This window comes from Bison bison, unplaced genomic scaffold, assembly GCF_000754665.1.
Source record: "Bison bison bison isolate TAMUID 2011002044 unplaced genomic scaffold, Bison_UMD1.0 scf7180017864456, whole genome shotgun sequence".
Taxonomy (NCBI): domain Eukaryota; kingdom Metazoa; phylum Chordata; class Mammalia; order Artiodactyla; family Bovidae; genus Bison; species Bison bison.
Window position 1 is genome coordinate 29,704,140 of NW_011495018.1, and position 13,142 is coordinate 29,717,281.

The following is a 13,142-nucleotide window of genomic DNA, read 5'->3' on the forward strand; positions in this document are numbered from 1 at the left end:
CTCTAAAAAAAGGCCAAGGACCAACGGGGGAACGAGAAGAGGGAAGAGGAGTCGCTTAGGGTTTTCTCCCAGGTTCGTGCGCCGCGCCCCCACGTGGCCGGTCCGCGCGGCTGCAGAAGTACTTGGTGACTCGCCGGCGGCACTGCTCGCAGCGGACCGCGCAGCACCAGTGAAACTTGCAGTTGCAACTGGACACGGTCTCGGCGCGGCGCTCCTCTACCGCCAGCCCGCAGTCCCCGCAGAGTCGACGGCAGCTGCGGCGCTCCCAGCGGCCCAGGGCCCGGCCGCGCCGCAGGCACTCTCTGCCTTCGGTGCCCAGCAGCCCTAGCGTCTTGTTCTCCAGGCAGTAGTCCGGGGAGTCCTCCAGGTGCACCAGCTCCCGCGTGGAGATGGAGCGAAAGGTGTCAGCGATGGCGCCGCGGCCCGCCGCGCTATTGCCTGCACCCTGCAGCAGGTCCACCTTGAGAGCTGCGTGGTACTTCTCTTTCAGGTGCGCGCCCACCTCTCGGAACTCCGGCAGCTGCAGCCAGCAGGTCTGCGTGGTGCAGCTGCCAGACACCCCGTGGCACTTACACGTGCGTTTCATGGTGCCCTTCACCGCCTGGGGAGAGAGCCAGGAGTGAGCGGGCCAGGGATTGCGCCCCTGGGGAGTCTCGCCCTCTGTCGAGTTGCGAGGCTTCCTGCAAGTCTACCTGGCCAGCCAGCTTGGTACCACGTTTGCCCAGTCAGATAAGACTTGACAGGCTGTCCGCACCTAGGCCTGGCAGTGGATGGAGCAGGTGCCTGATTCCAGGGGCTGCAGGACTCACCTTGCGGCCTGCCTCATTGTTGTGCAGGTTCATGGCTGCCCGAGCATCCTGTCCTGTCTCCAGGGCATCGACGAACTGCTTGGATATTGCCTCTCCGAAGCCCACGTTGTCGCGGCAGCCTCCCCACAGCCAGCCTTGGCCCCCTGGAAAACATAGTGGGAAGAAAGGCCGTTAAGCAGGCCGCAGAGAGCCTCCTGGGCTGCTGGTTCTAAGTGGGTTAGGGGGATTGAGGAAGGATTCAGGTGGGGCTAGTGCCCTCGCTCTAGATTAGTTTCACCCCAGATTTATTTTTGACACCTTTGTACTCCTAACTTCAGCCCATCCCCTGCTCAGGACTCCATGATGTAAGTAGCTACCAGGGGAGGCAGGTGCCTGCTTCCCGGGCTGTGTTTCTGGCCTTTGGGCAGAGTGTACACATGTTCTGCCAGAGGTTGACGTCCAGAAGGCACAAAATAGTGTGGAAAAGGCGAGGAAGGTGCAGACACTGAGGGGGAGAGAGGCCAGTTGAGGTAATATGGAACAGCAGTTGGCAGCTGAGGTGGAGGGCAGAGGCCTGCAGAGGACACTAGAGGTAAACAGGGGAAATGAGATAGGGAAGGGTGTAAGGTAAGGGAGTTAGAGAAGGTGAGGTTCGAGAAAAAAAAAAAAAGACTGGCACTTTACAGGAACTGATCACCTTTAATGAGGCGAGAAGGGGCAGCAGTCAGATTAGTGGGCTGTTGCGCTAAGTCAAGGAGAGTAGGTATATATAGGAAAACATATATATGCGGAGATACATTATTTTGAGGGGGTCTGTTTTTCCTCATGATTATTTTTGACTAGTTAGCTTTCAACAACTGGGGCAAGGAATTCCTGAGACCAGCCAGAGACTGGGATCGGCTGGGAGCTGAACGTAATCTTAATGTCCATTCCTTTCTTCCGGGAAGAAAGTGCTTTATTCTGTATAGAACGGTGGGGAGGACCTGGAGGGGAGTTTTAACTCCAGGCTATTTTGAGCCCCGTAGCTTTCCTTCTTTAGGCACTGTGGAAGGGCCCCCCTCCCATGGTTGAGGGGACTGTTCTTTTATCACTATTGTATTTAAATTAAGGGAACCTCCCAGTGAGAGAAGGGCTCCCAGCTACCGATAGCCGTGTTTGTCACTGTAGCGCTTGGGCTCAAAGTGGTCCACCTTGATTTTCCTCAGATTTAGACGACTACCACCCTTTTTCACTCCACCAAGTACCTGCCAAGCTTTTCATTGCCTAAATGAACTTCATTGGGCTGCCCTACCCACCCCCAAGATCACTACTTACCCAGTTGCCCATTGCGGGAGTCGTCACAGCCACAGTTGTCAAAATCCCCAAGGCTGCAGTTTCTAGTCAGAGTGTACATGACCCCAGCAGAACTGATGGCATGTACAAATGCTGTCTCCCGATTAGCTGACAGGAACCAAAAATTGAGTGAGTTGGAGGAATTACAGCCCCAAAGATGTACCTTTAATACCATCATATACCCTCCTCACTGCTCTGTTCCATTGGGTTGGCCCAAAAGTTAGTTCAGGCTTTTCCACAGGATCTTATGGAAAACCCCAACAAACTGTTTGGCGAACCCAATATCTTGCCACCTTTATAATGTACCTTACTCTCTTCCAGGATCTGCTCCAGTCCTGGTCTCACCTCAGCTCTTCTCTCTTCCCATCTTTTCAGGTTACAGATTTTACGACTTAGTGGTTAGAGTATTGTTGATATGGGTGGCATTTAAGTGGGAAAGAGACCAAGAAAGAAATGAGGAAGAATCTGAAGGTCAGATTGTAAAGAACCCATCCCCACTTTCTCTTGGAACATGGAAGTCTGAGAGGCTTCTGAGAGGTGCTAGCTAGTCCTGAATCATTTCCTGGCATGGCCACTTTTTAATCTTCTGTATGGGAATCTGGTCTCCAAGTCAATTCCCATTTGCTCTGTACCTCTCTACTGAGCCTGCTAAAGGAAGAGGCTAAGAGGCATGAAAATATATGACCTCTACTTACCTACCTATTTTGAGGAGGCTAGGAGGCTGCAGATGGATTGGGGATGAGATAAGGGCCATTTGTTGAGTAGAGAGGGTGTCAGTAAAGAAAAAGAGGAGCTGGAGCAAAAAACAGAGAAGATACTAGAGAGGGAGATGACCTGAGAGCAGAGACCAACAAAGGTAAAGAGGGGGCTGGATTCCATCCCTGGAGAGTGGGGCCCTAACCTATGGCCAAGGGGTCCAGGGACCTGTGGCTGAAGCTTTCCTTACCACTGCGAAGGCCACCATGGCTGGACAGCTGCAGGGCTCTCTCAGGGCAGTTCCAGCGGTCCCAAGCAAACTGATATTTGCATTCTTCAATTCCACTCTGGGCACCAGCTGCCACGCTGCTGGAGTAGATCAGGTAAGCCTGCAGGGACACAGGGGTCAAACTTCAGACTCACAGCAGCTGAACTTGGTAGGCATTTGCCTTAAAGTGGCTAAGCACATCTTTTCCTGCCCACTTTCCCACTCCTCCAAATTAATTACAGAGTAAGCACTTTCAATATGCTGTCTCATGTAACATCACAAATAACCTTGTGAAATTGGTACCATTTTATAGAACAGAAACCTAAGCTCAGAGAGGTGATGTAAAACAATTTGCTCAAGGTCCCACCATTAGCAAATGGTGGAAGTAGGAATGAAATTGGTGTTTCATTAGACTCTAGACCTCACTACCTCTATTCACTGTACTCACTTCAAAATGAGACTCAGTTACACGATTTATGAATTTTCAACTGTTCTCATCCTATGAAGAAAACATTTTGTAGCTGGAAATATTCTTAGAGATCATATAGTAGAAAGCCAGCATTTTAAGGATGGAGGACGGCCTGCCCGCTGTGTGCTGAGAAGGATGGCTAACTATAGCCTGACACTACAAAAGAAAACTTTTATTCTGGCCATAAATTCAGAGTCAATATTCCTGAGTTCTTATCCTGGCTCTGACATTAGTTTTCTGTGTGATTTGGGGTGTATCCCTTTCTGTGCCACAGTTTTTCTGCCTAAAAGATACACAGTATAGTAAAATATGTGGATATAATGAAAAGATATTGACATGTATAGTCTTCAGTCAAGAAGCTAAGCTAAGTCCAAAGAAATCAAAGGAATTTTTTTCTTACCTTTGGACCAGTCATCAGGAAATTGTTCACTGACCTAGAAGAGAGAAAAACCACAGAGCGTAATAGAGATACACTGACTCATTTATGATGCCAAGAGTTTTAAGAATTACTTCAGCAAATATATAGGCATACCTCAGCGACATTCCTGGTTTGGTTTCAGACCACTGCAATAAAGCAAATTCTGCAATAAAGCCAATCACATGAATTTTTTGGTTTCCCAGTACATATAAAAGCTATGTTCACACTATACTGTTGTCTATTAAGTGTACAATAGCATCGTCTTAAAAAAATACAATGTATGTACCCTAATTTTAAAATACTTTATTTTTTAGTGGACTTTACAACCTTGACATTTATTTATTTATTTTTGGCTGTGCTGGGTCTTCGTTGCTGCATGCAGACTTTCTCTAGTTGTTGGGGGACGGGCCACTCTTCACTGTGGAGTGTGGGCTTCTCATTGCCACCGCTTCTGTTGTTGCAGAGCACAGGCTCTGCAGCGCTGACTTAGTAGTTATGGTGACCAGGCTTAGTTGCCCCATGGCATGTGGAATCTTCCCGAGCAGAGACGGAACACAAGTCCCCTGCAGGTGGATTCTTAACCCCTGGCCCACCAGGGAACTTCTTAAAAAAAAAAAATAGCTTATTGTTAAAAGTGCTAACCATCCCCTGAGGCTTCCTGAGTCAATCTTTTTGCTGGTAGAGGGTCTTGCGTTGATGTTGATGTCTGCTGACTGACCGGGGTGGTGGTTGCTGAAGGCTGGAGTAGATATGGCAATTTCTTAAAATAAGACAATAAATTTCACCATATTGATTGGTTCTTCCTTTCATAAATGATTCCTCTGTAGTATGCAGTGCTGTTTGATAGCATTTTGCCCAGAGTAGAACTTCTTTCAAAATTGGAGTCAATCCTCTCAAATAGTGCCACTGTTTTATCAACTAAGTTTATGTAATATTCTAAGTACTTTGTTGTCATTTCAACAATCTTTACAGCCTCTTCACCATGGGTAGAGTTCATCTCAAGAAACTATTTTCTTTGTTCATCCGTAAGAAGCAACTTCTCATCCATTCAAGTTTTATCATGAAATTGTAACAATTCAGTCACATCTTCAGACTCTGCTTCTAATTCTAGTTCTCTTTCCACCTGCGGTTATTTCCTCCACTGAAATCTTGAACGTCACAAAATCATCCATGAGGATTGAAATCAACTTATTCCAAACCCCTGTTAAACTTGATGTTTTGACATCTTCCCATGAATCCTGAATGTTCTTAGTTATCTAGAATGGTGCAGCCTTTTCAGAAGGTTCTCAATTAACTTTGTACAGAGGACTCATTCATGGCAGTTATAGCCTTAAAAAATGTATTTCTTAAATAATAAGACTTGAAAGTCAAAATTATTCCTTGAGTCATGGACTGCAGAATGAATGTTGTGTTAGCAGGCATGAAAAATAGCATTAATCTCACTGTACATCTCCATCAGAGTTCTCAGGTGTACTGTCAGTGAGCAGTCATATTTTGAACCAAATCTTTTTTTTCTGAGCAGTAATTCTCAATATTGGGCTTCAAATATTCAGTAAACCATGTTGTAAACAGATGTGCTGTGATCCAGGCTTTGTTGTTCCATTTATAGAGCAGAATTAGCGTAATTCTTAAGGGCCCTAGAATTTTCAAAAGGGTAAATGAACATTGACTTCAGTCTATATCACGAGCTGCCTTAGTCCCTAACAAGAGTCAATCTGTCTTTTGAAGTTCTGAAACTGGCCATTGACTTTTCCTCTCTAGCTGTGAAAGTCCTAGATGGCATCTTCTTTCACTAGAAGGCTGTTTCATCTACATTGAAAATCTGTTGTTTAATTTAGCCTCCTTCATTAATTATTTTGACTAGATCTGGAATCTGGATAATTTGCTGCAGATTTACATCAGCATTTGCTGTCTGCCCTTGCATTTTTATATTATGGAGATGGCTTCTTTTCCGTAAGCTTCATGAACCAATCTCTGATAGCTTCAAACATCTCTTTTGCATCTTCCTCACCTCTCTCAGGCTTTACAGGATTAAAAAGAGTTAGGTCCTTGCTTCGGGTTAGGCTTTGGCTTAAGGGAATGTTGTGGCTGGTTTGGTCTTCTATCCAGACCACTAATACTAATCCTGTCTCCATGTAGACTGTTTAATTTATCATTCTTTTTTTTGGGGGGAGGGGCTGTGTTGGGTCCTCATTGCTGTGCAGGCTTTTCTCTAGTTGTAGAGAGCGGGGGCCATTCTCTTGGTGCTGGGTGCAGGCTTCTCCTGCTGTGGAGCACAGTCTCTAAGGTGTGTGTGGACTTCAGTAGTTGCAACACAGGAGCTCACTAGTTGTGGCTTCCAGGTTCTAGAGCGCAGGCTCAGTAGTTGTGGTGCACAGGCTTAGTTGCTACATGGCATGTGGGATCTTCCTGGATCAGTGATCGAACCTGTGTCTCCTGCATTGATTGGCAGGCAGATTCGTCACCACTGAGCCACCAAGGAAGCCCCTCACTTATCATTCTTGTTGATAAGAATGATTCTTGTGTTCACTGGAGCAGCACTTTAAATTTCCTTAAGAACTTTTCCTTTGCATTCACAATGTTTGGGAAAGAAGCCTAACTTCCTCTCTAAACTTAATAATTTATAGCTTTTGATTTAGAGTGAGTGATTCATGTTTTCACTGGAACGCTTAGAGATCATTGTGGTATTTTCAACTGACCTAATGCCAATATTGTTGTGTCAGGGAATAGGGAAGCCCTAGGGGGAGAGATGAGAAGGGCTGGTGGGTAGATCAGTCAGAACCCACACATTTATTGATTAAGTTTGCAGTCTTATATGTCCTTTTAGGGAGTGACATAGAATATGGATTATAGAAGGCATAGTGAGTGTGTAATGTGAGGAGAGCCAAAGAGGAAGGAATTTAAGTGTATATGTGTGCCACCTAGGGACAGTAATATGATTAAAGGAAAGACGCTAACAGACAGTGGAAGATGGAGACGGCTCTACAGAATGTGGTTCAAGCAACATACTACTACTACATGGAGGTGTAAGCTTCCCATTCCCTTTACATACAGTTGCTGATGACATGACCCAGGCTGGTGTCGAAGGGTTTGTGTCTTTCTGGACCCTCTCAGCTCTTCTCAGGCCTTTGTTAAACTCCAGACTTGCATAAATACATATAATATATAAAACTCAGTTGTGTCTGACTCTTTGTGACCTCATGGACTACAACCTAACAGACTCGTCTGTCCATGGAATTCTCCAGGCAAGAAACCTGGAGTGAGTTGCCATTCTCTTCTCCAGCTGACCCAGGGATTGAACCTGGGTCTCCCACATGGCAGGCAGATTCTTTACTGACTGAGCCACCAGGGAAGTTCCTTTATATATGTATATAAAGGAACTAGGGTTTGAGGCACAATTTATTTATTTATTTATGTTTTGGCCATGCTGCATGGCTTACAGGACCTTACTTCCCTGACCAGGGACTGGACCTGGGACCCCTGCAGTGGAAATTCAGAGAGCTAACCACTGGACCACAGGAATTCCCCCAACTATATTCTTGACATCACTTCAGGCTTTAATAGGCAGCTCAAACTTAACATGTCCAAACAGTTTTGATCTTCACTGTCACCATTTCAAATCTGTTCCTCCCATTGTCTTCCTCGTCTAGGGAAAGGACAGTTCTTTCTTCCAGCTGCTGGGTGTCATCTTTAACTCCTTCCTTTCTCTCACATCCTGTGTTCAGTCTGTCATCAACTCCTGCCAGCTCCAGTTCAAAATATATCCGGACTCTAACCAGTTCCCAACACCTTCACTGCTGTCACCCTGGTCCAAGCTGTCATTTCTCTTGCCTGGACTGTTGTTATAGCCTGCTAACTGAACCCCTTGGTTCTACCCTTATTCTTCTCACAATCTATGCTCAAAATGATTGATCCCTTTAAAAAGTGATCCATTTAAGGATGGGGAACACGTGTATACCTGTGGCGGATTCATGTTGATATATGGCAAAACCAATACAATATTGTAAAGTTAAAAAAAAAAAAAACATAAAGTGATCCCTTTAAAATATAAATCAAATTTTTGCCACTCTGCTCAAAATCCTCTAGTGTTTTGTTTTGATTCTTAAATCTCACATAGAATGATAGCCAAATTCTTACTGTGGTTTATGAGATTCTGTGCAATCTGGTACCCAGTTATGCCTTTGGTCTAATCTCCTGCTACTCTCCCTTCACTTAATCTGCTCCAGCCAGACTGGTCCTCTTGTTCTTCCAGCACAACAGGTACTCTCCAGCCTCTGGGCTATTGCATGGGCTATCTTTCCTGTCTGGAATGCTTTCCCCATATAACCATATAGCTTGTTCCTTCACTTGCACTGGCCTTTTAATCAAACGTGTCATTTTCTCTGAGGCTTTCCTGGATCATCTATTTAAAAACTGCAACTTCTTCCACTCCCTCTCTCTGCTCCATATTTCTCCAGGGCACTTTTCATCATCTAAATGCCGTGTTTTACATCTTTATTTGTATATTCTCCTTCCACTAGATTGTAAGCTTCATTAGGCAAGGGTTTTTTTTTTTTCCCTCTTGTTTTTTTCTTTTGGTCTGTTTTGTTCACCAGATATTATCCATGCCTTGAACAGTGCCCGAGGATAGTAACCATTTAATAAATATTTGTTGAATGAAAGAACAAAGGAACTCACATTTAGGGGTGGGAGCAGGAAGAAGTATCATCTGAGGAAACTCAGAAGGAACAGCAATCTAGAGAGATGGGGAAAGGAAAGAATCCTTCATTCATGCGCAAGGTCTTACCCCATGAATATGCAATATCTCCCAAATCTTTACCTCCAACCCTGAATTCCATCTTGAGATCCAGAGCTACGTTTTCAAACAAATGCTAGACTTCTCTACTGGGAATGCTTCAGATTGTGAGGGCAATATGTTTATTTTTTTAATTTTTACCATTTAATATGAAAAAGCACACCTTCGAAATAACTTCAATTTAAATATTAACAATGAGAATATCATATGAAGACTCATGGGATGAAGACTCATGGGAAGTTTTAACTCATGGGTTAAAACTTGAGTTTTTTTCTTACAGGGGGAAACACACAGCTCTTAGAAAGCACTCTCAAAACAGTATATTCTTCACAGGTTGGGGTGGGATGGGCAGTTGGTACAAGGGACAAGAGAATAGTAGATTATCTGTGAAAAAGTCCTCCTGGAGATTATAATTAGCCTGCCTCCCCATTCTCATGCTGTTTAAAAGTCACTATTATATTAAGAGAAAAACTCAAGTTTTTTTTTTTTTTTAAGAGTTAAAAAAATTTTGCTATGTGTTCTTGAAATCAGCAAAGTGAAGGTAAGAAAAATAGGGAACTAAAATAAAAAAGATAAGAGCAAAAGTTAAAGAATTAGAAGCCAGTTTTATAGGGCTGTCTTTGAAAGATAATAAGACAGCAAATCTCTAGAGCCATCAAGAAAAGAGAAAAACAAATACATACAATTAAGTTGGTGTGTGCAAAGAAAATACTATAAAAGATTTAAATATATCCTATTTTCTTTAAAATTTATTTAAAGTACAGATGATTCTCTAGGAAATTATTATTAAATTTGCCTTATTATTAGGCAGAAAACCTGAGAGAGGAAGTTCTAGAGCCAGAGGGTTGGTGTCTCAGCTCTGCTACCTATTAACTATGTGGCCCTGGGAAAGAGACTAGTCTGTGCTCAGTTAACCTCAACTATAACTGATGGGGTTATGATGTGGCAACTTCAGAGGCTATTGAGATGGTCAGATGAGATAATACTTGTATAGGACATATGACAAATTGGGGGAGATGCTTACAATATATGACACATGAAGAGCTCTTACATATTAAAAAAACATTTTTTTTTTAAAAAGGACATGAACAACATAAATCCCAAAAGAAATAGAAATAGCCAGTAAACAATGGAGGACAGAATATTTAAAAGTTAACTCATCTTCCCTGCCAACTAGCCACTTCTGACCTCACTGTTTCCCACCCCACTACCCCCACCGCCCAGTCTCTCTCAATCCATTCTCGGCATCCAACCAGTTATTAAAACCCGAGTGTATCTTACCTTTGTAATATTTTTCACATACAAGTTCCCTCTTTTCTTTCTCATTGTCTCAGTGACTCTCACTGTTGCAGCCTGAGTTGTGGCCCCCGACCTAAACCACTGTAGAACTCTAGTGATTAACCTCTCTACTTAACAGTTTTTATCCACTTCCTGTCAGGTACGGTTTGAGCTAGATCAATCTTCCGAAAGCCTGATTCCAATGGCATCCTACTCAAGAATCTTTTGTAGTTCTCCAACTCTGGCCACTTAAGGCCCTCCATAATCTGACCCGACATCCCTTTCCAGCCTCATTTCCCATTAAACACCCCTACTTGTCTAGTCCTCTACTCAGGCCTCTGCTGTGCTTAGTTGCTCAGTTCTGTCAGACTCTTGGTGACCCCATGGACTGTAGCCCACCAGGCTCCTCTGTCCATGGGATTCTCCAGGCAAGAATACACGGAGTGGGTTGCCATGCCATCCTCCAGAGGATCTTCCCAACCCAGGGATCAAACCCAAATCTCCTGCATTGCAGGCAGGTTCTTTACTGTCTGAGCCACCAGGAAGCCCCTAGTCAGGCCTAACCAGTTGCTATTCTTGGAAATCCATGCATTCATGCCTCTATGCCTTTGATTATGCTGTTCCATTAATCTTACCTATTCTTAGTATTGTCAGCCAATAGTGCTGGGACAACTGGATAGCCACATACAAAAGAATGAGGTTGGATCTCTACCTCATACCACATAAAAATTAACTAAAAATGAATTATAGACCTAAGTGTGAGAGCTAAAACTACAAAACTCTTAGACAAAAACACAGTTTTAATTTTTCATGACCTGGAATCGGGCAACGGTTTCTTAGATATACCAAAAGCACATGTCACCAAAGAAAACATAGATAAATTAGACTTAATCAAAATTAGAAATTTTTATGCTTCAAAAGACACCATCAAGAAAGTAAAAAGACACCCCATAGAATGGAAGAAAATGTCTGCAAGTCATATATCTAGTTAGACACTACCCAGAACATATAAAGAGCACTTCAACTAAAGAGTGAAAAGGCAAATAGCTCAATCTGAAAATGAGCAAAGGACCTACTGTATGGCACAAGGAACTCTACTCAATGCTCTGTGGTGACCTAAATGGGAAGGAAATCCAAAAAATAAGGAGTTATATGTATACACATAGCTGATTCACTTTGCTCTACACTGGAAACTAACACAACATTGTAAAGCAAGTATACTCTGATAAAATTAATTGAAAGAAAAATGGACAGAGGATCTGAATAAAAATTTCTCCAAAGAAGGTGTACAAGTGGCCACTAACTACATGATAAGATGCCAAACATCATTGCACACGTCCTAAGGCACTTCAGTCATGTCTGACTCTTTGCAACCTTATGAACAATAGTCTGTTCATGGGATTCTCCAGGCAAGAATATTGAAGTGGGTGCCATGCCCTCCTCCAGGGGATCTTCCCAATCCAGGGATCAAATCCACATCTTCTGTGGCTCTTGCACTGCAGGCAGATTCTTTACTACTGAGCCACCAGGGAAGCCACATTGTTAGTTATCATAAAAATACAAATAAAATACACAACAAGAATTCACACCTACTAAACTAAAAAAACTATAACAAGTATTGTCAAGAATGTGGATAAATCAAAACCATCATACATTGCTGGTGGGATTACAAAATAGTGTAACTACTTTGGAGAATAGTCTGGCAATTCTTCAAAAGGTTAAACATAGAGTGACTATATGACCCTGCAGTTCCACTCCTAGGCATTTACTCAAGAGAATTAAAAGCATGTGTCCAACAAAAACTTGTAATACATGAGTGTTCATAGCAGCATTATTCATGATGGCCCAAAAGTGAAAACAACCCAAATGTCTATCAAGTGATGAATGGGTGAATAAACTGTGGTCTGTTCATACAATGGAATATTATTTGGCCATAAAAAGGAATGGAGTACTAATGCTACATGAATGAACCTTGAAAATATCATTCTAAATGAAAGCCAGACACAAAAGGCCATACATTATATGATTCTTTTTATGCAAATGTCCAGAACAAGCAATTCCATATAAACTTAAAGTAGATTAGTAGTTGCCAAGGACTAAGGAGTGGAAGAATGGGACGTGGCTGCTAATGGATAAAGGATTTCTTTTTAAGGTGATGAAAATGCTCTAAAATAGATTGTGGTGAGGGTTGTACAGATTTTTTAATATCCTGAAACCCATTGATGTGTACGCTTTAAGAGGGTAAATTTTACAATGCATGAATTATATCTCGATTAATATGTAAAAAAGAATAGCAAGGAGAGATAAGAAAGCCTTCCTCAGTGATCAATGCAAAGAAATAGAGGAAAATAATAGAATGGGAAAGACTAGAGATCTCTTCAAGAAAATTACGCTACTCTACACTATGCTAAGTCACTTCAGTTGTGTCCGACTCTGTGTGACCCCATAGATGGTAGCCTACCAGGCTCCCCCGTCCCTGGGATTCTCCAGGCAAGAACACTGGAGTGGGTTGCCATTTCCTTCCCCAACGCATGAAAGTGAAAAGTGAAAGTGAAGTCGCTCAGTCATGTCCGACTCTTAGCGACCCCATGGACTGCAGCCTACCAGGCTCCCCCGTCCCTGGGATTCTCCAGGCAAGAACACTGGAGTGGGTTGCCATTTCCTTCCCCAACGCATGAAAGTGAAAAGTGAAAGTGAAGTCGCTCAGTCATGTCCGACTCTTAGCGACCCCATGGACTGCAGCCTACCAGGCTCCTCTGTCCATGGGATTTTCCAGGCAAGAGTACTGGAGTGGGGTGCCATTGCCTTCTCCTCAAGGAAATTAGAGATACCAAAAAACTTTTCATGCAAAGATGGGCACAATAAAGGACAGAAATGGTATGGACCTAACAGAAGCAGAAGATAGTAAGAAGAGGTGGCAAGAGTACACAAAAGAACTATACAAAAGAGATCTTCATGACTCAGATAATCACGATGGTATGATCACTCACCTAGAGCCAGATATCCTGGAACGTGAAGTCAAGAGGGCTTTAGGAAGCATCACTACAAACAAAGCTACTGGAGGTGATGGAATTCCAGTTGAGCTATTTCAAATCCTA

The 13,142-nt window shown here is 43.3% G+C and overlaps 1 protein-coding gene across 1 annotated transcript in view; it reads right to left on the reverse strand.

Annotated features, from left to right (window-relative positions):
- Nucleotides 1-55: 55 nt before the first annotated feature.
- WNT8B (wingless-type MMTV integration site family, member 8B) overlaps nt 56-13,142 on the reverse strand; it is a 26,308-nt gene continuing 13,221 nt past the window's right edge. Inside the window, exons 2-6 of the mRNA XM_010859523.1 lie at nt 3,954-3,987; nt 3,067-3,205; nt 2,103-2,228; nt 810-952; nt 56-601 (exon numbers count right to left, since the gene is read on the reverse strand). Coding sequence (XP_010857825.1) covers nt 56-601; nt 810-952; nt 2,103-2,228; nt 3,067-3,205; nt 3,954-3,987 — 988 coding nt within the window. The remainder of the gene's footprint in view (nt 602-809; nt 953-2,102; nt 2,229-3,066; nt 3,206-3,953; nt 3,988-13,142) is intronic.